Source organism: Myxine glutinosa, chromosome 10, assembly GCF_964187855.1.
Source record: "Myxine glutinosa chromosome 10, kmMyxGlut1.1, whole genome shotgun sequence".
NCBI classification, from domain to species: domain Eukaryota; kingdom Metazoa; phylum Chordata; class Myxini; order Myxiniformes; family Myxinidae; genus Myxine; species Myxine glutinosa.
This window is the reverse complement of record NC_136270.1, coordinates 2,713,938-2,737,758: the sequence shown is the minus strand read 5'-3', so window position 1 is coordinate 2,737,758 and position 23,821 is coordinate 2,713,938. Positions and strand designations below refer to the sequence as shown.

Below are 23,821 nucleotides of genomic sequence, written 5' to 3'. Positions count from 1 at the left end.
CTCTGTGTGTATGTTTGTTTGTTTGTCTGTGACCGCTGTTTCTCGACAACCACGGGTCCGATATACTTTAAACTTGCCAGGTATATTGCTGGGGACCCGAGGATGTGCCTTTTCAAGGTTTCATATTAATCGGACAAGTAGTTACCGAGCTATGTCCAAAAAACGATTCAACCAATCAGAGAGCAGCGAGCTATCACGTGTGCCGAACGTGGCGAACAGACTCTGCCTCGGACGGCACATTTGAGAGCGTATTCATTTATTTCACGTTGGCAAACTATGTTGCCGCTATGTTGGCGTTAAACGATGTTTTAAAACTAATTAAAACTAATTTGCGATTCTTTCGCTTTCCTGCGCGTTTGTGCATGCTATGGCGATTTCTTTACCAAACTCCGCAAGCCGTTCGCTTTGGACCAAACCATTTCATGTAAATAGAGGGGGGGGGATTGTCACCGTACTCGCAAGCCGTTCGCTTTGGACCAAACCATTTCATGTAAATAGAGGGGGGGGGGATATAATTTTAGATATAGATATAGTACGGGCATGCCCTAGTAAGGAAAAAGGGAATAAGCAAAAAGGGAATAAGCAAAAAGGGAATAAGGAAAAAGGGAATAAGGAAAAAGGGAATAAGGAAAAAGGGAATAAGGAAAAAGGGAATAAAGAAAAAGGGAATAAGCAAAAAGGGAATAAACAAAAAGGGAATAAGGAAAAAGGGAACAAGCAAAAAGGGAATAAGGAAAAAGGGAATAAGGAAAAATGGAATAAAGAAAAAGGGAATAGGCAAAAAGGGAATAAGGAAAAAGGGAATAAGGAAAAAAGGGAATAAAGAAAAAGGGAATAGGCAAAAAGGGAATAAGGAAAAAGGGAATAAGGAAAAAGGGAATAAGCAAAAAGGGGAATAAGCAAAAAGGGAATAAGGAAAAAGGGAATAAGGAAAAAGGGAATAAGGAAAAAGGGAATAAGGAAAAAGGGAATAAGGAAAAAGGGAATAAGGAAAAAATGGAATAAGCAAAAAGGGAATAAGGAAAAAGGGAACAAGCAAAAAGGGAACAAGGAAAAAGGGAACAAGCAAAAAGGGAATAAGGAAAAAGGGAATAAGGAAAAAGGGAATAAGGAAAAAGGGAATAAGGAAAAAGGGAATAAGCAAAAAGGGAATAAACAAAAAGGGAATAAGGAAAAAGGGAACAAGGAAAAAGGGAACAAGGAAAAAGGGAATAAGGAAAAAGGGAATAAGGAATAAGGAAAAAGGGAATAAGGAAAAAGGGAATAAGGAAAAAGGGAATAAGGAAAAAGGGAATAAGGAAAAAGGGAATAAGGAAAAAGGAGGAATTTTCTGAGAGCATGGTTTTGGAGAAACTTGTACAAGCTGTTGTCTTCATCAGTGTGGGCAAAAACCAAACCACGATTCAGAATGACCACATTCCACGAGACAATAAACTCAACAGATATGTTTACTATCCACGTCAACAGAACAGCCTCTTACAGACAGTAACACCATGTTTCAGTCATTATACATTCCTTTTGGAACAGATGTGTTATCATAAAAGAGGGAAGGGAGGACGCAAACACTGGTGGGCCTTGTTCCATATTCCGCAAGGCAAACGTTGCATCATGAAGTGCTCTGTCCCTCAGATGGCACAGATGGGGACTCTTCTGCCAGCATTGGTTGCTGGTGAATCTGAACTACTGCACGGTCTTTCACATAAAACTAGCGCATCGTTTCCGGTACGCTGGCAAAATTCCCAATTCCTGCTGTAATGTGCAGGGACAGCGTAGGAATTCGTGCAGCTGCACACCAGTAATGATGCAACGAGCAGCCAAAACTTGAGGTCAAATCAAGATCCAATCAATATGCATTTGATAAATAAAAATTAATAACCAATATGTAAAAGGAGCCGAGTTTCTCCGTCAATAACGCTTTACTCTAGAGAGTTTCTGCTGTCATAGAATAATACAAATGCTACCATTGGAAAGGTAATAATCAATTTAATGGTTGGAAAGCTAATAATCGATTTAGTTGAAACAAAAAACTCCTAGAATCACATTTACTTGCCCGTTGTAAAAGCCTGTGTTTCAAAGTTTGAAGAAGAAGAAGCGGGACCTCGAGCTTTAATGTTGCAGTTCCAACGGTAACATTAATTATTATACGACAGCAGGAACCATTCACATACATGGAAGGGGCACACAAAAGGAAATATAGTAATAATTCTCGAAGCAATAAAAAAATATAAAACTACATGGAAGGAGCACACAAAAGGAAATATAGTAATAATTCTCGAAGCAATAAAAAAATATAAAACTACATGGAAGGAGCACACAAAAGGAAATATAGTAATAATTCTCGAAGCAATAAAAAAATATAAAACTACATGGAAGGAGCACACAAACAACAACCACAGCCATGACATATTTTGGATACGTTTTACTTCATTTTACATCCACAATGACACACAGATATACAGGCTTTTAAATATGTGATATGTTTGTGAAATACAACATGCTGCCTTTTGGTTAAACGTATCAGCAAAACAATTACTTAATTCCACCAGCAGCGATAAGGAGGAAAACAAAGTGGGACAATTGCTAACAGCAATTATTAAACTAACAACCTGTGAAGGTAGCAAACAACCTTGCCTGTAGCTAACAGCCAAAGCACCGTGAGTTCAATTTATTTATTGTTAAATAATTGTCTTGTCCCCAAATGGCCTGTAGTGATGGACCAATCGTGTCTCAGTGTAATTGTTGTGACTTTAAGTGACACCATCAGGGTACTCCTGTGTCATACGAATAGTCGTGCAAAAATGTTTTCACCTACTGTGGCAAGTAGAACATCTTTTCCCATTATAGGAAAACCTGCTCAGTGTCATGTCGAAATCTGAAACAACCTGAAAACAACAGGAAATATTGTTCAGCAAACCATGGTAAAAACAAGCAAAAGAACAAAAAAAAAAAACACAAAAACACACACACACTTCAGAAAGTATTCAGACCCCTTCAGTACGTTTTTTAACAGCAAGTATTCAGTACGTTTTATAGGTTCATTTGCTGCAAATAAATATTTTTACAAGTTAATTCAATGGAAAGCAGCAGCATGAACAGAATTAGAAAAATTAATAACTTCATACAGTGCATTCAGAAAGTATTCAGACCCCTTCACTTTTTTCACATTTTGTTATGTTGCAGCCTTATGCTGAAATCGTTTAAATTCATTTTTTCCCTCATCAATCTACACTCAATACCTCATAATGACAAAGAGAAAACAGGATTTTAGAAAGTTTTGCAAATTTATTAAAAAGAAAAAACTGAAATATCAGATTGACATAAGTATTCAGACCCTTTGCTATGACATTTGAAATTAATCTCAGGTGCCTCCCATTTCTCCTGATCATCTTTGAGATGTTTCTACACCTTGATTGGAGTCCACCTGTTGTAAATTAAATTGATTGAACATGATTTGGAAAGGCACATACCTGTCTATATAAGGTCTCACAGCTGACAATGCATATCAGAGCAAAAACCAAGCCATGAGGTCGAAGAAACTGCCTGCAGAGCTCAGAGACAGGATTGTGTCGAGGCTCAGATCTGGGGAAGCCGACAAAAAAATTTCTGCGGCATTGAAGGTTCCCAAGGGCACAGTGGCCTCCATAATTCTTCAATGGAAGAAGTTTGGAACAACCAGGACTCTTCCTAGAACTGGCCGCCCGGCCAAACTGAGCAATCGGGGGAGAAGGGCCTTGGTAAGAGAGGTGACCAAGACCCAGATGGTCACTCTGGCTGAGCTCCCGAAATCCTGTGTGGAGATGAGAGAAACTTCCAGAAGGACAACCATCACTGCAACACTCCACCGATCTGGGCTTTATGGCAGAGTGGCCAGACAGAAGCCTCTCTTCAGTGAAAGACACATGAAAGCCCACTTGGAGTTTGCAAAAAAGCACCTATAAGACCTCTCAGACTGTGAGAAACAAGATTCTGTGGTCTGATGAAACCAAGATTGAACTGATTGATTGAACATGATTGAACAAGAATTGAACAAGATTGAACCAAGATCACGTCAATGTGATATTTCAGTTTTATATATACTGGATGTCAGATATACTGGATATACTGGATAGTCAGATATACTGGATGGCTCTATCGGTGGAAAAATCGTCATGGTATACGCGCACTCAAGATTTCCGGGGAAGACAAGTCACGTGACGATGCAGCGGCTGCCGAGTTCATTCCAGACCAAACGCCACCTCCAAGAGTATATCCAAGATTACCAGTTTCTTCACGCAGTAAATTGAACATGAGGTGAATATTATATGTACTTGAACATTTTAGTTATACATGAACTTTTAAACAATGACACAACAGCAATGCTTTTTAAAGTTTTTTATTCGTACAATCGAACAATAAAATGTTCATGAATGAACAATACAAAGAGTTTGTTGTTTTGCATATGAATAGGTGTGATAGTATGGTGATTCGTACGTTATTCAGTATTACGAACACTTCAAAATAACGAACTTTTTTTATGTCTCCCGAGCAGTTCGTTATATCGGGGTTACAGTGTATATATATATATATATATATATTAGGACTGTCTCTTATATCCAGTCATCGATATTAATTCAGCGTAGAAAGTCTTCCACAGAAGCCTGCTCTCTCTTATGCACAGATTCATCCCATCTCTTCAATTATCTCCCCCATCCACCCACTCTTGGTACTCCACCTTAAAACAACTTGGCTTCTCCGCCTGCAATGCAAATCCAACTGAAAACAACCTCAGATCATTCCACAAAGACATGTCCAGAAAACAACACATGTCCAATCTCAAGAATGAGCTTTCAAACCTGCCTCCCTCATCTAAAACCTCGTGGTACCTTGTGAAGACATGCACCCTCTGGCTTTTTTGTGCTTTGTCACCCTCAGATATCTGTGGGATGTATTCGGTTCAGCAGTAACCCCCTCCGAATGAAACTGCCTAAATCCAGAACTACTGCTCACCTCCACTCATTTATTCCTATTTTCCCCCACCTTTGGAACAAACTCCGACACACTAGAGTGGTTCTTAGCTACAATTTGATAGCTACAATAGCTACAAATAAGGCAAAAAAAACAAAAACAATTTGAATTATTTTACTCCTAACCTTTAATTTTTTTGGTATTGAGGTAAAACTTCTGCCTGTGAAATATTTTTTGAATACATCAAGTTTTAGGGGTTGTACAGTGACTCATGGTTGCCAGCCACTCATTGATTGTGCCTGATAAGCATTGATTTCCTGCAATCGGGAAACCTCCTGTGATGTTCTGTCACAACTTGAAGCAGATACTGGGTTTGCTGTTCATCCCTTGTCAGGAGACGATTGTACTCTTCAATGAGAGTCACTGCATACACCAGAGTACAGCTGTACTGTAATCAATTAACTTAAAAACAACTTCAAAATGTGCAGTACAAAGCAAGGTCATGGGTCAACTGTAATGGTCAAAATCACAAGTATCGCAGTGGAGAATAAATAATCAACTCCAAACATTTATGCGAGCCATATATGTGAAATTACAAACTACGTGTGCAACCCCTAAATTTAGTCCAAATGGCTTAACATTTAAACTTAAAATGTAAACTCACCACAAGGGTTTTTTTCATACAGACAAAACATTTTAAATGTGAAGAGCATGACTTTTCTAACTTTCATTTTAAAGAAAACCCCAGTACACACTCTTCAATCCCAATCGTCCCTCCAGGTCTTCAAGACAACTATTTACCACCATCTCAAACGCCCCCCATCCAAAATCATGATCTTTTCTTCACCTGTTAAACCATCCCTCACCACTCCCAAAATTTTGCTTGTGTATTGATCTTGTCCGCCATTTGTGTTCTCCCTTACTCCTCATCATTACCTGCATCCCTTGTTTGTCCATCTCAGTCTATTGTCTCTCTTCGCCTTGCTGGCGTTTTCTTTTCCCCTTTTTCCTGCTGTTCCCTTTGTTAGGTTTCCCCGATTTGTTCTGTTATGGCTTCCATGAGCCAAGACCATAGAGTAAACTCCCTTCCACCCACCCCCCTCGACATTTGCAGAATTTTCCAGGACCGTATCCCCCGCAAATGTCAGGGTACGACTGTATATACATATATACACAAAGAATTAAGTTAAGCACCCCCCCCCCCGTTTTTTTACAACCTCGCACATTACAAGTTTGTTGTCGTCAAAACAGTGTAATATACCCATGATATTGCTATATTTTCTGGAGAAGTGATATTATGGTCACATAAAAACATAACAATCATGCCGTTTTCAATATTTTATTCTGAATAATTTAAGGTGAAATTTTTTGGGAATTTTAGGCATATTTTCACCTCAATTTAAGTATGGAGCTATAGGTCCATCACGGACAGTGTGGATGACGTTTATGTTTTCTAACGTACAGTCATTGTTCTGAGAAGACCTCTAGCGATCTTTGCGTCAATAACGTGTGTAGGACCCACGTGATCGGATCACTGACTCAACCAATCACTTTTTTTCACTTTGATCACTCAATTTCATCAATGGATAATTGCTAATGTCATACCAATCATTATTTGATCTCACATACCTTAGAATATATGCCAATGTATACATATACACAAAGAATATATATTAGGGGGTGCTTACCTTAATTCGTTGTGTAGGGGTGCTTAACTTAATTCTTTGTGTATATATCACTTGTCACACACATGCACAAGCTTCCACCCATTCACCATGCTTTCATTAACCTGTAATTTGGACGCCCCTCCCTTGATGAGGCCACAGATCAAGTGTTCAACTCGGTCGGGATCTTGGATATGAACTTTCTTGCTCTGAAACTCTGGGATCTGCAGGAAAACCAAAAGAATTGCATCAATGTTATGATAACCAGAAGTCGTCATTACAATCACGATCCTCATCAACTGCTCTTCCATGAGCCTCATTCTTGTAAAAAGAAAGAAAATAAATAAATAATCTTCACACTAGGAGCAAATTCTCAGTCAGACCATTAACAAGGTTATATTCATTTTTAAAAACGTCTTTAATAACATGGACCTCAATACACCATTCAGGCACAAGGGATAGAGAAACTCAAAGCATGCATACACAAAAGCTATCCCGAAGCCGGTAAGGTTTGTTTACAATGTTCAAATAGATGGTTCAATCCAATTTCCCCGATTTGTTTGTGAATACAAGATTGTTCTTCACGGTTCTGTTTAAAGTTGCAAGAGCCTTGCAACTACAGACCAATCAGCCTTCTCCCAATTATCAGCAAAGTCATGGAATCCATCATTGCTTCGGATATCAAATCCTTCCTCTTCTCCAATGGCTTGATCTCTGATCATCAATTTGGATTCAGACCAGGTCATTCGACCCTGGACATGTGGCTTCTGCTGTCTCAACAATGGATGGAGGTCCTCAATGCCAAACAGGAAATCAGAGCTGTCTCCCTTGACATAGCACGTGCCTTCGATATGGTCCGGCACCCGGCTCTGCTCACCAAACTCTCCTTTTATGGTATCCATGGAAATCTCCACGCATGGCTTGCAGACTTCCTCTCTGGTCTTAGTCAACGTGTAGCCCTGAATGGATTTCTCTCATTTCCCCTTCCTGTTCTGGCTGGAGTTCCCCAAGGTAGTGTTCTGGGCCCTGTGCTATTTCTGGTCTCCATCAATGATCTCTCCGACTCTCTGGAAAATCCTCTCGACCTCTTTGCTGATGACTCCACTATCTGCCGCTCCATTCCTCATTCCTCAGATCAGCAGTCTGCAGCCTCTTCACTCTCTGTAAGACCTGGACAAAATCACAGACTGGTCAAACAAGTGGAACATGTCTTTCAATCCTGAGAAATCTCACACTCTACAGATGTCTCTCCAAAAAGACCGACTGGAAAACCCTCCCATCTACTTTCTCAACAATCCTCTCCAAGAAGTTCTGTCGCTCAAGCTTTTGGGTCTCACTATCTGCCATGATCTTTCTTGGGAAAACCACATTTCCAAGCTGGCCGCCAAAGCCAGTCGCCGACTGGGCATCCTCCGTCGCGCGAAAGTCCTTACTTGGCACACCTGAGCTCCTCACCACATACAAGGCTTTCATCCGCAGCTCAATGGAATACTGTTCCCCCCTCTGGGCCGGTGCTCCTGCCTCACACCTAGCTCGGCTTCACACTGTTGAAACCAAAGCTTTCAGAATCATTGGAATCTCCTGCGATGAAGCTAACTTCGAGGGCCTTTCACTCACTCACCGCAGGCAGGTTGGTGGTCTTTCTGTCTTCTACCGACTCCTCTCCGGCCTTGCACCCCCAGCTCTCTCTGTGCTGTCCCCCAAATATTCCTACAGGTCACACAAGATCTGCCAGCAACCCTCTTATGGTTAAACTGCCAAAATCTAGGCTCTCTGCTCACCTTCACTTTTTCATTCCCCTTTTCTCCCACCTCTGGAACAAACTCCCACACTCCCTTCAATCCCACTCCTCCCTCCAGGTCTTTAAAACAGCTGTTCATCACCATCTCTTATCTTCCCCCATCTAAAACCTTGATCTTTTCTACCCCCGCTAATTCACCCCAGATACACTTTTTTGAAATTACAACTTCTTTCCTGGAAGTCCTTGCAGTGTTCATATGTTTTATACCTCTCCCACCTCCCCCCAAGCCCTCTCTCTCCCACAGTTCTCTCGATGTCCCTGCTCTCAAATGTTGTGTTTGTGTCCTTCCCCCTCTCTCCCCATCTCATCTACCGCTCCCCTTAGTGTGTTTTATGTGTCGGTTTGACTTTTTGTGTGATTAATGTTAGCTCTTTCACGAGCCTCGATCTTGTACACATAAAAAAATAAAAACAAAAATTGTGCATTCAAATAACTATACTCCAGATTTCTCACTTTCGAAATATTTAGTACAGTTATCGATAATAATAAAACAAGGACTGCCTGTATATCCGTCCCTGAACTACTCCCTCAGTTTTGGGGAGATAACCTTTTGGGGTCCCAGTGGGTGTCCTAAAGTGGGTGGGAAGTTTCATAAATTTCTCAATACAATAATGATTTTCAACCTGAACGAAACTGCTATCTCTCCGCATACAAACACATTCACAGGTTCAGCATGAGCAGTTTCGACATTTACTGCATGTGGAAACATTCGTCAGTTTGGTAATATTTAAATCCAATTGTGATTTTGTGTTCCCACCTGAACGTGATTGGTGAATCTTTCTCCAAGTGTAAACACATTCGCAGCTTCGGCAATTTGTCAATACAATTGAGATTCTCGGTTTCCACCAGTGAAATGTTGCAATTTTTTGCGTGTAAACACATTCGTCGATTAGGCATTTGCAGTTTCACCATTGACCGCGTATATAAATATTAGCCACCTTCTGCTGGGATCAGATGCAGTAAGTTTTTTGCCCAAGGCATTCATGAACCGGCTGTCCATGCTCGACATTGGACTGAAGATGGCACAGGTTCATGGTTCATGTTTTGGCGTTCATCCCAGTGAACATATAGAACATCCCAGTGAATTCATCCCAATTTATTGGTTCATGTTTTGGCGTTCACCGTTTTTGCATTTTTTGTTTGCTTTTGACCACTCAAAGGTGCAACACGTGCCACGTGGTTTAAAAATGCCAAGATAAAAACAAAACAAAAACGTCTTATTGAGTGGAAGGTCCGACACTCAAAAGAAACAAAGGCACAGACGGGATGATGCCGACAGGACATAAGAGTCAGTAAGAAACACCGAATCTCACACAAAAATGAGACAAAGTGCTGAGCGTTGCTATTTTTTTGTCATCCATTTCCTTCATCATGGCACATAAGAACCGATCCCACCTCTCCAGCCAACACCATCACCCAGCTCTTAGATGAGTACCTGCTCGAATGGGTACATACTCAGAGTTCAAACTCCCGCCCAGGTGGGTTGGTTCAAGTGTAGTGACGAGTGTTACACAACCCCCATCACAACTCCTTCCCCCCTTCCCCCTCCCGAAGGTTCGCTACATGTGAGTGAACTATGAAGCTGGATGTGGTTCTTCTGAACACCGACGAGAAGGGGGAGGGTGTGGGTGGTGGGGGGAAGGGGAATTACGGGAGCTTTTAGGGCTGTTATAAATATATTGTTTGTTTGGTTCTGGGACAACAAGAAAAATTATTCTTCATTTTTGCATATATTGGCAAAAGTTGATGTGTGCGTGTATGTATGTGTGAGATCGGTTGTTATCTCCAAATGCGGGTTAGAAGTTTGAATGGAGCCCTCTCAGATCTCGATATATCCACCTGCTTGTGTGTGTGTGTTTTTGTATTAGTGTGTCCAATGGTATGCAAGTAAGTTGTTTTTGCCTGTTATCCCCACTCTTGGTTAGGCCTCAGGAGATGGAACAGAGATAAACGGGGACTCAAAGTATCCACCTCCGTTAGCATGTGCGTGCATGTGCGTAGGTGTGCGTGTACGTATGGTGTGTGTGTGTGTGTGTGTGTGTGTGTGTGTGTGTGTGTGTGTATACAGGTGTGCATGCATACGTGTGCGTGTGTGTGTGCGTCATATTGTATGTGCAATATATCACGCACAAGACGCATGTACACAGCATACCACTGTACAGCATATCATGCATAACGTGTGTATACAACACAACATGTGCACAATATGTATATGTGTATATAACGTATACAAATAATGTGTGCATACAATACACAGCACATGATCTCACACAAAACAAAATAAAACATGCCAAAGCAAGACCAAAGCCAAACATATGCATAAAACATTATCGTGCATGTGTACATGGAAATCACGACCCGTGTGTGTGTGTGTGTGTGTGTGTGTGTGTGTGTGTGTGTGTGTGTGTGTGTGTGTGTGTGTGTGTGTGTGTTACATCTACTGCCAACGCTAGAACATGTCAACTCTCAATCAAGGATAGAAAGATATTTCTCGTGCTGTATTCCCATATATATATATATTTTTAAATTTAACTATTTTATATATACTTTTATTTAAGGCCTGGCCTAGATCGAGATGAGCACGATATAGTCCGAGACTGGAGCCTTCAACTCAAACAAGACTGAAAGTCTAACAGGGGCGAAGCCGGGCTTGTTTGATACTTTAGTTGAAGAAGATAGTATGACCTGGGTAATGTAAGGTAAATAATGTAAGTATTAAATTGTTTTGAAGTACTCTAAGTCTCTAATCTGTCTGGCACCATGGAAGTGAAGAGATTGCATTGAGACACTGATTTCTATATGTTTCAAGTCAACAATGCACCAACCATACACCGCTTTAATCCAGTAACATAGTTGTCACGACAAAGGGATTGCAGTGTTACGATTATATTTACGATATTATTATTATTGTTATTGACATTATTATTACGAAAACAATAGTACTGTATTAAGAAACCTGGGCTAATTTGTACAAAGCAGCATGAAGGTGAGGCATGAAACCGAAGGCCAATACTTAGCGCCGCCGATGCTTTTGATATTTGATGATCATTTTACCAATCGGTTTGTTTGTTTCACACTGAATGAAAAACGAAAAGGTAGAGCGGGGTGATTGTGATACATGACAGGTTCGACGATATGTTCGGCCTGAATGGCATATAAATCAAAATGGTGGTGTACGGAGTCAGCCGTCGTATGCCATAATGACATCACAGACATGATCGCATCAAATCACCCCGTCATGTGACCAGTTCCTCAGCTTTGATTGGTGTACGTTTGTGAGGGACATACAGTCACGTGAAAAAGTAAGTACACCCCATGTAAAGTTTTGACTTTTTCAACATATTTCAACATACAGCTATTTGATCTTCATTTCAACAATATTGATAGATAAAGGTGATATAACATGACAAATATCATGAAACATTTACATTTTGTAGGCCATTGTATCTATCTATAATTCCAGTAATCTCTGTACGTTTGTACGTTTGTACGTTTGTACGTCTGTACGTCTGTACGTTTGTCTGTGACCGCTGTTTCTCGACAACTACCGGTCCGATATACTTGAAACTTGCCAGGTATATTGCTGGGGACCCGAGGATGTGCCTTTTCAAGGTTTGAAATTAATCGGACAAGTACTTACCGAGCTATGGCGATTTAGCCGTTCGCCGTTCGCTTTGCCGTTGCGAATGGACCAAACCATTCATGTAAATAGAGGGGGGGGGGGGGTTCTGTGGTCGTTCGCTTTGGCTTTGCGAATGGACCAAACCATTCATGTAAATAGAGGGGGGGGTTCTGTGGTCGTTCGCTTTGGCTTTGCGAATGGACCAAACCATTCATGTAAATAGAGGGGGGGGGGGGGTTCTGTGGTCGTTGCGAATGGACCAAACCATTGTTTTTTTTTTGCAGTTTTTTTTTTTTTTGCAGTTTTTTTTTTTTTGCAAGGAACGGGCACCCACGTACGGGCACGTCCTAGCTTATATATAGTACGGGCATGCCCTAGTCTATCTATAATTCCAGTAATCTCTGTGTGTGTGTGTGTGTGTGTATGCGACCGCTGTTTCTCGACAACTACCGGTCCGATATACTTGAAACTTGCCAGGTATATTGCTGGGGACCCGAGGATGTGCCTTTTCAAGGTTTCATATTAATCGGACAAGTAGTTACCGAGCTATGGCGATTTCTTTACCAAACTCCACAAGCCGTTCGCTTTGGACCAAACCATTTCATGTAAATAGAGGGGGGGGGGGGGGGGTTGTCACCGTACTCGCAAGCCGTTCGCTTTGGACCAAACCATTTCATGTAAATAGAGGGGGGGGATTGTCACCGTACTCACTCGCAAGCCGTTCGCTTTGGACCAAACCATTTCATGTAAATAGAGGGGTGGGATTGTCACCGTACTCGCAAGCCGTTCGCTTTGGCTTTGCGAATGGACCAAACCATTTCATGTAAATAGAGGGGGGGGATATAATTTTGTACGGGCATGCCCTAGTCTATCTATAATTCCAGTAATCTATGTGTGTGTGTGTGTGTGTCTGTGTGTGTGTATGCGACCGCTGTTTCTCGACAACTACCGGTCCGATATACTTGAAACTTGCCAGGTATATTGCTGGGGACCCGAGGATGTGCCTTTTCAAGGTTTCATATTAATCGGACAAGTAGTTACCGAGCTATGGCGATTTCTTTACCAAACTCCGCAAGCCGTTCGCTTTGGACCAAACCATTGCATGTAAATAGAGGGGGGGGATTGTCACCGTACTCGCAAGCCGTTCGCTTTGGACCAAACCATTTCATGTAAATAGAGGGGGGGGATTGTCACCGTACTCGCAAGCCGTTCGCTTTGGACCAAACCATTTCATGTAAATAGAGGGGGGGGATTGTCACCGTACTCGCAAGCCGTCCGCTTTGGCTTTGCGAATGGACCAAACCATTTCATGTAAATAGAGGGGGGGGATATAATTTTGTACGGGCATGCCCTAGTAATTTAAATAAACATAAATGCAAAATTCGCATGTGGAAAATGTAAGTACACCTTTGGCTCTAATCGGTGGTATTGCCCCCTTTGGCAGAAACAACCTCAAGTAGGCGTTTCTTATAACTGTCTACCAGTCTCTGACATCGACTGAGAGAAATTTTTCCCACTCCTCCATGCAGAATTCTTTCAGCTGTGCGATGTTTGAGGGGTTTCTTGCATGCACAGCTCGTTTCAAGTCCCCCCACAACATCTCGATGGGATTTAGATCCGGGCTTTGACTTGGCCATTCCAGAACCCTCCATTACTTTCTTTTCAGACATTCCTTGATGGATTTACTGGTATGTTTAGGGTCATTGTCATGTTGCAAGGTCCACCTTCAATTGAGCTTCAACTTTCCGACAGATGGCCTCACATTATCCTCAAGCACCCTCTGGTACAATGAAGAATTCATAGTGGATTATATGTGGTGAGCTGCCCAGGCCCTGATGCAGCAAAGCTGCCCCAAACCATAATATTTCCACCACCATGCTTTACAGTTAGTATCAGGTTCTTGTGGTCAAATGCTGTCTTTGGTTTTCGCCAAACATGTCTTCTGGTACTGTGGCCAAATAGCTCTACCTTTGACTCATCTGTCCAGAGCACATTGTTCCAGAAGTGCTGGTCTTTGCCGAGGTGTTCATTGGCAAACTTTCGTCTTGCCCTGATGTTCTTTCTGGACAGCAAAGGTTTCCTCCTGGCACACCTCCCATGTAGATCAAATTTGTGCAGCCTCTTTCTAATGGTAGACTCGTGCACTTTGACATCAACAGTGGCAAGAGCTACCTGAAGGTCCCATGATGACATTCTGGGGTTCTTAGAGACTTTACAGCATCTTGCAGTCTGCTCTCGGGCTGAACTTGCTGGGGCGGCCTGGCCTGAACAAGTTGGCAGTCGTTTGGAATCTTCTCCACTTGTAGATGATCTTCCGGACAGTCGAATGATTGATTTCAAATTGTTTGGAGATCTTTTTAATTCTCTTCCCAGACTCGTGGGCATCTATAACCTTCTTTCTGAAGGCCTCAGAGAGCTCTTTTGATCTCGGCATGGTGACGCCGCACACTTCAACAACAAAGAGCAAACCAAAGTAAATGTCTGAGGTTTAAATAAGACAAGTTCCTCCAAGATCCTCTCTAATGATGTTCTAATCATTTGCACCTGAGCTGGTGCACCTGATTCTAATTTTAGGTATTTGAAGTAGTGATAAATGTAGGGGTGTACTTACTTTTTCCACACGTGAAATTTGCATTTATGTTTATTTAAATTATACAATGGACAACAAAATGTAAAAGTTTCATGATATTTGTTATATTATATCACCTTTATCTATCAATATTGTTGAAATGAAGATCAAATAGATGTATGTTGCAATATGTTGAAAAAGTCAAAACTTTACATGGGTGATGGGGTGTACTTACTTTTTCACGTGACTGTACATGCATAGGGACAGACAAACTTTTCCAGGTGGCTTTGCCCTATGGGCGACGCTGTAAAAAAATATATACTTTCACGAGTCTGATTTGCATTCAGGAACAGAACACTTATGGTAAATCAATTTGAAATTTCCACTCTTTCATCGAGATGCTGAAGATTATGTTTAAAAACAATTTGAATTGCACATTTCTTGCGAGCAACGGCAGGTTAAAAGTGCCTGTCCAGCCGAACCGAATCACTGTAAACACACATGCATGAAAGGCCTCATTTGCATTCATACATCATCTTGAAAGTGGCGTGTTACTTTTGATAACCACAATGATTATTTTTACACAAAACTTGGAACTTGACTTTTAACAACATACAATAATAACAACATTTATGAGGCAACATCTTAGATGTGAGGGTTCTTTGGGTAATGGGTCACTCCCAGGAGATCGATCGGCTATCTCCATGCCACAGGCCTGTTCGAGCAGAACTGACCAGGGATAATCAACAACAACAACAACAACATATATGAGCTGGGGAAGTGAGTAGCCAAATCGTGCAAATATTTTTCTTCACAAAGAAGACACATCCGACCAATGCTCATCCAATAGAAAACGATGTACTCAACAAGAAATGCTGATACATATATGATGAAAAGGATTTTTGTTGGTGTTGACGTAACTTCGAAAAGATTGGGATCAACCGGTTTTAGACTTCGATTTGCCAGCGGAAAATCCCCAACATCAACCATATTCACAGATAATCTGGCTGGTTGTCGGCAACCACCAAATGCGGGAAAATAGCACCATATATATCTCTAAACTAGAAAAGAAGTCCAATGCCATATATAATAGGCCAAAGCCATCTGTCTGTCTGTCTGTCTGTCTCATCCTGAAACAGAGAAATACTCCTCAGAGAGAAAAGAAATATTCAGCAAAAGCCCTTCTGTGTTGGACTTTTGCTTTCAGCAAGCGTTATATTATATCATACGTTAGTACTTTTGCTTTCAGCAAAAGGCCTCAACCTCGACCACAAACATTCACGTGAAGCGTGAATCGTCGACAAAATATCGCATTAGTGTAGGAGAAGAAATAAACAAGAAGAGATATTTATTTGAAAAAAATAACTCGTAAAATCACAACTGAATACAACATGCTCCCCTCCCACCCAACATCGATCCACTTTGACACCTGTAATATGAAAAGTAAGACACCTGAGCAAGATTTATCTGCCTTCGTCTGAAGGAGCTGAGGAAATGTGTTTTTGTGCCAGGTCTTGCCTGGAACGGTTTAAATATAAAGGCTCAGGGGGTCAACCAATTACTTTGGACCTTTGACTGACGTGGAATTCAAAGGGATGACACCAGACCAAGGCTATAACATGGATTTTACTGCAAAACATTTTATTATTGGAGATATATATATATATATATATATATATATATATATATATATATATATATATATATATATATATATATATATATATAAATAAATATATATATTGTGACCAGGTGTGTTTTGAATTTTTATATATATATATACATATTACATACTAAAAAGGTTATTGTCACATTCAAAACGTCCTCACCACATTCATACATTATACCTCTCTCATGCTCAACTCCCCCTTCCAATTAATCAAACCCTCCGTCTCTAACCCGATGCTTCTCCCCTCCCCTTTCCGATTGTTAATCCCTCCCCCTCTGTCGTCACGATTCTCAACCCCTCACCTTCCATTCCTCTGCCAAACCACTTCACAAACCCTCCCCGCTTTTTTTCATTCCCATTTCCAACTTCCCCTTCTTTCCCCTTTCCAAATCACTTCCTTTTAACAGGAACGCGAGGAGAAAAATCCAGACCCGATCTCAATAACCGCAGTGAAAGAGGCCCTGCCCATTTGAGCGCACTTACTGAGCGGATCATACCGCCTGGGGGGCACGTGAAGGTGCCCTCAAGGCGTCCAAACGGACTCGCACCGCGTCGACCGGTCCAAGGACCGTGGAACACCTGAACAGCTTCCCAGGCAAGGACGCAGGGGTAACAAGCTGAAGCGTGCCGGAGCAGCAACAGCAGCTGCATTCCAATGGCCCCCTACGGAGTCTGAGAAACTGCGAAAAGCAGACGCTGTGGCGATGGCGTCGATCCTTATTTAAACACGACGCGCAACGCAGTCACGTGACTCTCGCTCTGGTCCCTTCAGAAAAATAAACGGGAGCCGCACCACAAGCAGCCAGAATCATAAATTCGCAGACTTTCACTTAGCTGCCTCAACCTCGACCACAAACATTTTTTTTAAATATCAACAATCACGAGATGCACCATCAACAAAATGTCGAGATATCCTGGTTTGTATATGTCCACATCACAGCTATTCAACAGGCGAGGTGTGCAATCATTTATTTAACAACCAGAGTTTCCAAACACGAAACCGTGGCACGATGAAGGGAGAGTAAAGAGGGCCCATATATTTATTACGTACGCAATAATGGAATAACATTTTTAACAACTCCACCGCATACTCGGAAAATCCCTTTTCCTCGTTGCTATCTCTCCTTGCTTTCCGTCAATTAATATTTTGTCATGAAGGTAGATATGAAGGCTCCCAATGCAGAAGGTAGATATTGGATGTCTCCAAGGTGGAAGGTACATATTAGATGGCCCCCAACACAGAAGGTAGATATTAGCTAGCCCCCAAGGGAAAATGCAGATATTACCTGGCTCCCAACACAGAAGGTAGATATTAGCTAGCCCCCAAGGGAAAATGCAGATATTACCTGGCTCCCAACACAGAAGGTAGATATTAGCTAGCCCCCAACACAAACAACAACAACAACATGCATTTTAAAAGGCCATTTTCCCTGCTAGAGCGAGGGTTAGCCTTGCGGTCCCCATGACAATCTTCTCCATTTTGCGCTATTTTCTGCATCTCTCCTTGTTAACCCCCTTGCTCGCATTTCTTCTTCCACCATCTTTAGCTAGGTCTTTCTCGGTCTTCCCCGTCTTCTACTTCCTTCTACATTCATTTCCATCACTCTTCTCAACCAGTCAATTTCATCCTTCCTCAACACATGACCAAACCATCTCAACCTGTTCCTCTTCACAGCATCAATCACAGGCTCTATTCCCATCATCTACCGACTACCGACTCCTCTCCGGCCTTGCTCCCCCAGCTCTCTCTGTGCTCTGTCCCCCAAATATTCCTACAGGTCGCACAAGATCTGCCAGCAACCCTCTGATGGTTAAACTGCCGAAATCTCGGCTCTCTGGTCACCTTCACTCTTTCATTCCTCTTTTCTCCCGCCTCTGGAACAAACTCCCACACTCACTTCAATCACACTCCTCCCTCCAGGTCTTTAAAACAGCTGTTCACCACCATCTCTTATCTTCCCCCATCCAAAACCTTGATATTTTCTACCCCCACTAATTCACCACAGATCCACCTTGTTTGAAATTCCAACTTCTTTCCTGGAAGTCCTGGCAGTGTCCATATGTTTTATACCTCTCCCACCCCCACCCCCCCCCCCTTCCCATGCCTCCCCCCAAAGCCCTCTCCCTCCCACAGTTCTCTTGATGTCTCCATGTCTCTCGGTCCCTGCTCGCAAATGTTGTGTTTGTGTCCTTCCCCCTCTCTCTAACGCTCCCGATGTTATTTGTTTTATGTGTCTGTTTGTCTTTCTGTGTGATTAATGTTCGCTCTTTCACGAGCTTGTATACAAAAAAAAAAAAAAAAAAAAAAAAAATCTTTCGCAATTCATCATTTGTCTTCCTCTCTCTCAACGATACTCCGCACATCCGTCGAACCATTCGCATTTCCACCCTTTCCAACCTTCGTTGCTGCTCTAACGTTCATTACCCATGAATCATAACACTTCTCACACATGCAGCATACACCTTTCCCTTCAGCTTCAACGACACTCCCCTCATCATCAGCACGCCACTCAATTCCCGAAACTTCTTCCATGCACATCTCACTCGAGCAACCGTTGCCGAGTCTGATCCACCTTCTCCATTCAGCATGTCTCCGAAGTAGCAAAATGTTTTCACACCTTCCAGCTTCACGCCTTCTCCAAGATCCAACTCAACATTTCCCCCATCTGCAGCTCCATCTGTGCACACCTTACATTTGAATGTAGCTGCCACACTGGTTAATGACCCTCTCAGACCACTACATTTTTGATGAACCCACTCAGCGCACATTGTACACTGAATGGAGTTCACTCCGACCCCCTTCCTACACACAGCACAGGGCCACTTCCCAGTTCTTTCCACCTCACCACATGCTTTACCACTTGCCATCACCTTCGTCTTTCCGATATTCACCTTCAGACCTTTTGTCTCCAAACATTCCTTCCACATGTTCATCTTTTCCTTCAGTCCATCCATACTTTCCGCAATCAACACCAGATCATCTGCATACAACTCCCATGGTAAACCCTCCTTTACGTTCTGAGCCAGCACCTCCATCACAGCTACAAATAGTAGTGGACTTAGTACCGACCCCTGATGCACTCCCACCTTCACCTCAAACTCACCACTGTTCCCGTCCTTCGTCCTTACAGCTGTGCGCGCTCTTTTGTACATTGCCATCACTACTCTGATCAACCATTCCTCCACTCCTAACTTCCTCAATGCCCATGTCAATACTTTGCGTGGAACCCGATCGAATGCTTTCTCCAGATCAACAAACCCAAGAAACAACTTCTTCCTCTTCTCCATGTACTTCTCCTGCAACTGCCTCATAATGAAAAGCGCGTCTGTCGTTCCTCTTCCTGGCATGAATCCAAACTGCATTTCGTCGATCTTCACTTTCTTCCTTATCCTCCTCTCCAACACCTTCATTCCATGCTCCAATAACTTTATCGCTCGGTACGAGCCACACTCCAGAGGGTCACCTTTCCCCTTGTATAGAGGGACGAGGGTACTCAGTTCCCAATCCACTGGAATGCGGCCTTCTTTCACCACCAGATTACAGATCTCTGTCATTCTCTTCACACCCCAACTTCCTGCTGCCTTCAACATATCTCCCACAACTCCCGGCGGCCCTCCCGCTTTTCTACCCTTCATTGCCTTTATCGCTTCCTCAACTTCCTTCTCAGTTATCTTCTCTGCCAGTCCTAAAACTGGGTTACTCTCTATGTTGCCATCCGATTCATTCTCTGTATTCAACAGCATTTCCATATATCTTTTCCATCTTCCTTTAATTCCATCTGGGTCGACAACGATTTGTCCCACTTCATCCTTCAAGCAACTCACCCCCATCACATCACACCTCTCTTTCGCTATCTGCTTTGCAATCCTGAATACGGCTTTCTGGCCCTCTTCCGAATCCAAGCGTTCTCCGAACATTTTCCTACATGCCTCCTGCGCCTTTGCTACCTCTTTCTTTGCAGCCTTCCTGGCTGCCTTATAACTTTCATGCTCTGCTGTTTCTGCTCCCGTACCCTTCGCCTTCTGCCACTCCTTGAACTTCTTCCTCTTCTCGTCAATCCTCTTTCCAACTTCATCATCCCACCACCATGTTTCCGAGTGCCTCGGTGGTCCTTTTGTCCATCCACATACCTCACCAACGGCTCCCAACAGACTAGCTTTCATTGACATCCAACCACTTTCAAGCTCAACCACATCATCCTCGACCCTACTCAGCCTCTCTTTTAATGCCTCCCTTACTGTCACCTCTTTCAACCTCCACACCTTCATTCTCGGTTGGTACTTCACCCGCCGAGCTCTCCTCGCACCTTTCAACTTTACGTCGCAGACAACCAAGTGGTGCCGTGAAACAGCCTCCTCCCCCGGGATCACCTTTGTGTCCCGGAGGTGCCCCCTATCTTGCCTACGCACCATCAGGTAGTTAACGGTTGTCGTCGACCCACCTGACGTGTATGTAACAAGCTTATTATCCTCTTTCTGGAACTGAGTATTACAAATCAACAAATCAACTCCATCAGCAAACTCCAAAATCCTTTCACCTTCTCCATTTCTCACACCATATCCGTAACCCCCATGAACTCCGTCAAAACCATCCATACTCCTTCCCACCTGTCCATTTAGGTCTCCTCCTACCACAACAACTTCCTCATCTTTCACGTTTTCCATCAGCTTCTCTATCGCACACCAGAACTTGTCTTTCTCTTCATCGCTTCGACCAACCTGCGGAGCATATCCCGAGATGACGTTCACCAAGAGCTTTCCAATCATCATTTTCACCATCATCAACCTATCACTCACTCTAGTCACACTCACCACACTGTCTACAAACTCCTCAGAAAACAGGACACCAACACCATTCACGCCCTCCAGTTGGCTCCCAACACAGAAGGTAGATATTAGCTAGCCCCCAAGGGAAAACGCAGATATTAGATGGCTGCCGATGCAGAAGGTAGATATTAGATGTCCCCAAGGGAAAACGCAGATATTAGCTGGCTCCCAAAACAGAAGGTAGATATTAGCTAGCCCCCAAGGGAAAACGCAGATATTAGCTGGCTCCCAACACAGAAGGTAGATATTCGCTAGCCGCCAAGGGAAAACGCATCTATTAGCTGGCTCCCAACACAGAAGGTAGATATTAGTTAGCCCCCAAGGGAAAACGCAGATATGAGATGGCTGCCGATGCAGAAGGTAGATATTAGATGTCCCCAAGGGAAAACGCAGATATTAGCTGGCTCCCAACACAGAAGGTAGATATTAGCTAACCCCCAAGGGAAAACGCAGATATTAGATTGCTGCCGATGCAGAAGGTAGATATTACATGTCCCCCAAGGGAAAATGCAGATATTAGCCCAACACAGAAGGTAGATATTAGATGTCCCCGAGGTAGAAGGCACGTATTGGATGGCTCCCAACACAGAAGGTAGATATTAGCTAGCCCCCAAGGGAAAACGCAGATATTAGATGGCTGCCGATGCAGAATGTAGATATTAGATGTCCCCAAGGGAAAACGCAGATATTGGCTGGCTCCCAACACAGAAGGTAGATATTAGCTAGCCCCCAAGGGAAAACACAGATATTAGATGGCTGCCGATGCAGAAGGTAGATATTAGATGTCCCCAAGGTAGAAGGTACATATTAGATGGCTCCCAAGGCAGAATGTAGATATTAGATGGCCCCCAAGGCAGGTATTAGATAGCCCCACCTCCCCATCCCCCCCCCCCCCCCCCCAAAGCAGAAGGTAGATATTATATCCCACCTGCCCCCAAGACAGAAGGTAGATATGAGATGGCTCCAAACACAGAATGCACATATTAGATGCCCCCCACAAGGCAGATGGTAGATATTAGATGGCTCCAAAGGTGGAATATAGATATTAGATGGCTCCCAAGGGAAAAGATAGATAATAGATGGCTCCCAATGCAGAAGGTAGATACTAGATGGCTCACAATGCAGAAGGTACATATTACATGGACCATAAGCGAGTAGGTCGATATTAGATGGCCCCAAGGCAGGTATTAGATGCCCCGCAAAGCAGAAGATAGATATTAGATTGCCCCTTCCCCCAAGGCAGAAGGTAAGTGGTGGTAGGGGGGTACTAATGGGGTACCCATGTAAGTAGTGGGTACCTCAGGGTCAGTACTAGGACCATTATTATTCATAATTTATATCAACAATTTGGATAGTGAGGTGAAGAGGCTTTCTAAATTTGCATATGACAAAGCTTGGAGGTAAGGTAGATAGCAGGGTGGGTGGTGATCAGATTCAGGAAGGTATCAATATTTGCATAGATTGGGCAAAAGATTGGCAGATGCCGTTTAATCTGAACAAATGCAAGGTGCTGGGGATGTGCAACAACAACAAACAACAGGCATTTTAAGGCCATTTTCCCTGCTGGAGCGGGGGTTCGCCTTGCGGTCCCCATGACAATCTTCTCCATTTTGCCCTATTTTCTGCATCTCTCCTTGTTAACCCCCTTGCCCGCATTTGTTCTTCCACCATCTTTAGCCAAGTCTTTCTCGGTCTTCCCCGTCCTCTACTTCCTTCTACATTCATTTACATCACTCTTTCAACCAGTCACTTTCATCCTTCCTCAACACATGACCAAACCATCTCAACCTGTTTCTCTTCACAGCATCAATCACAGGCTCGATTCCCATCATCTTTCACAATTCATCATTTGTCTTCCTCTCTCTCAACGATACTCCGCACATCCACTGAACCATTCGCATTTCCACCCTTTCGAGCCTTCGTTGCTGCTCTACATGCTGGGGAGGTGTAAGAATAATGTAAATAGAGATCACATGATGCAAGGGGCAATTTTGGAGGATGTCACACAGGAGACGGATCTGGGGGTGGCAATAGTTATGGAGGGAGAGGGGATAAGCAGACAGGACAATACCAGGTAGTTATAGGTAAAACAAGCAGGGTTTTTAGGTTGAATTACTGGTGGAATAAATTATAAATCAAAAGAAGTGGTTTTAACACGATATATGAATTTAATGAGGCCTAATCTAGAATATTGCATGCACTCTTTGTCATAACAGCTCCGGAAGGACATAGCTGCCACAGAGAGGGTTCAGCACAGGGATACTAGATTTATTCCAGGCCGAGCTAGACTCAGCTATGAGGAGTGGCTGAAGGAGACAGGGATTTACACATTAAAAAGAAGGCGGTTACGAGGGGATGTGGCAGAGTTGTTTAAGAAAACGAAGGGTGCAGACAAAATAAGAAGAACAAGTACAGATACATTCAAAGTACACCACCCCAATGCCAAATAAATAAATATCCTCCTGCGCACGGCAGTACTGCTGTGCAGCTCATAGAGACTGTATTAGGTGAGTGAGGTGTACAATAATTGATTGATTAATTGCATAATTCATTCTTCATCCGAAGCTGGAACTTTTTGAAAAATAATTGGTCAGGTCTCAAGAACATTCGGTCCATTCCTCCACTCATTCCCCAACAAAATGATGTCTTTTGATGGATGTATTTGGTCTGGTGCTGGTGTGGCACAGGCATGGGTCGAACAATTAGTGATTAGCATCGACAATTC

At 42.9% G+C, this 23,821-nt stretch overlaps 2 protein-coding genes across 3 annotated transcripts in view; both read right to left on the bottom strand.

The window, feature by feature from the left end:
* Positions 1–23,821, bottom strand: part of LOC137434292 (trafficking kinesin-binding protein 1) — a 1,208,017-nt gene that overhangs the window by 908,464 nt on the left and 275,732 nt on the right. The gene's annotated exons all lie outside the window — the stretch shown is intronic.
* The window catches only part of NT5C3A (5'-nucleotidase, cytosolic IIIA), a 75,706-nt gene that overhangs the window by 25,153 nt on the left and 26,732 nt on the right, over positions 1–23,821 (bottom strand). The window contains exons 1-3 of one of the 2 annotated variants that reach the window (XM_068127182.2): positions 16,753–17,110; positions 6,734–6,832; positions 2,813–2,882 (exon numbers count right to left, since the gene is read on the bottom strand). In XM_068127182.2, the coding sequence (XP_067983283.1) occupies positions 2,813–2,882; positions 6,734–6,832; positions 16,753–16,920 (337 nt within the window). In that variant the 5' untranslated portion in view covers positions 16,921–17,110. Of the gene's footprint in view, positions 1–2,812; positions 2,883–6,733; positions 6,833–16,752; positions 17,111–23,821 lie in introns of those variants that run through there. The other variant, XM_068127183.2, reaches the window with a different exon arrangement.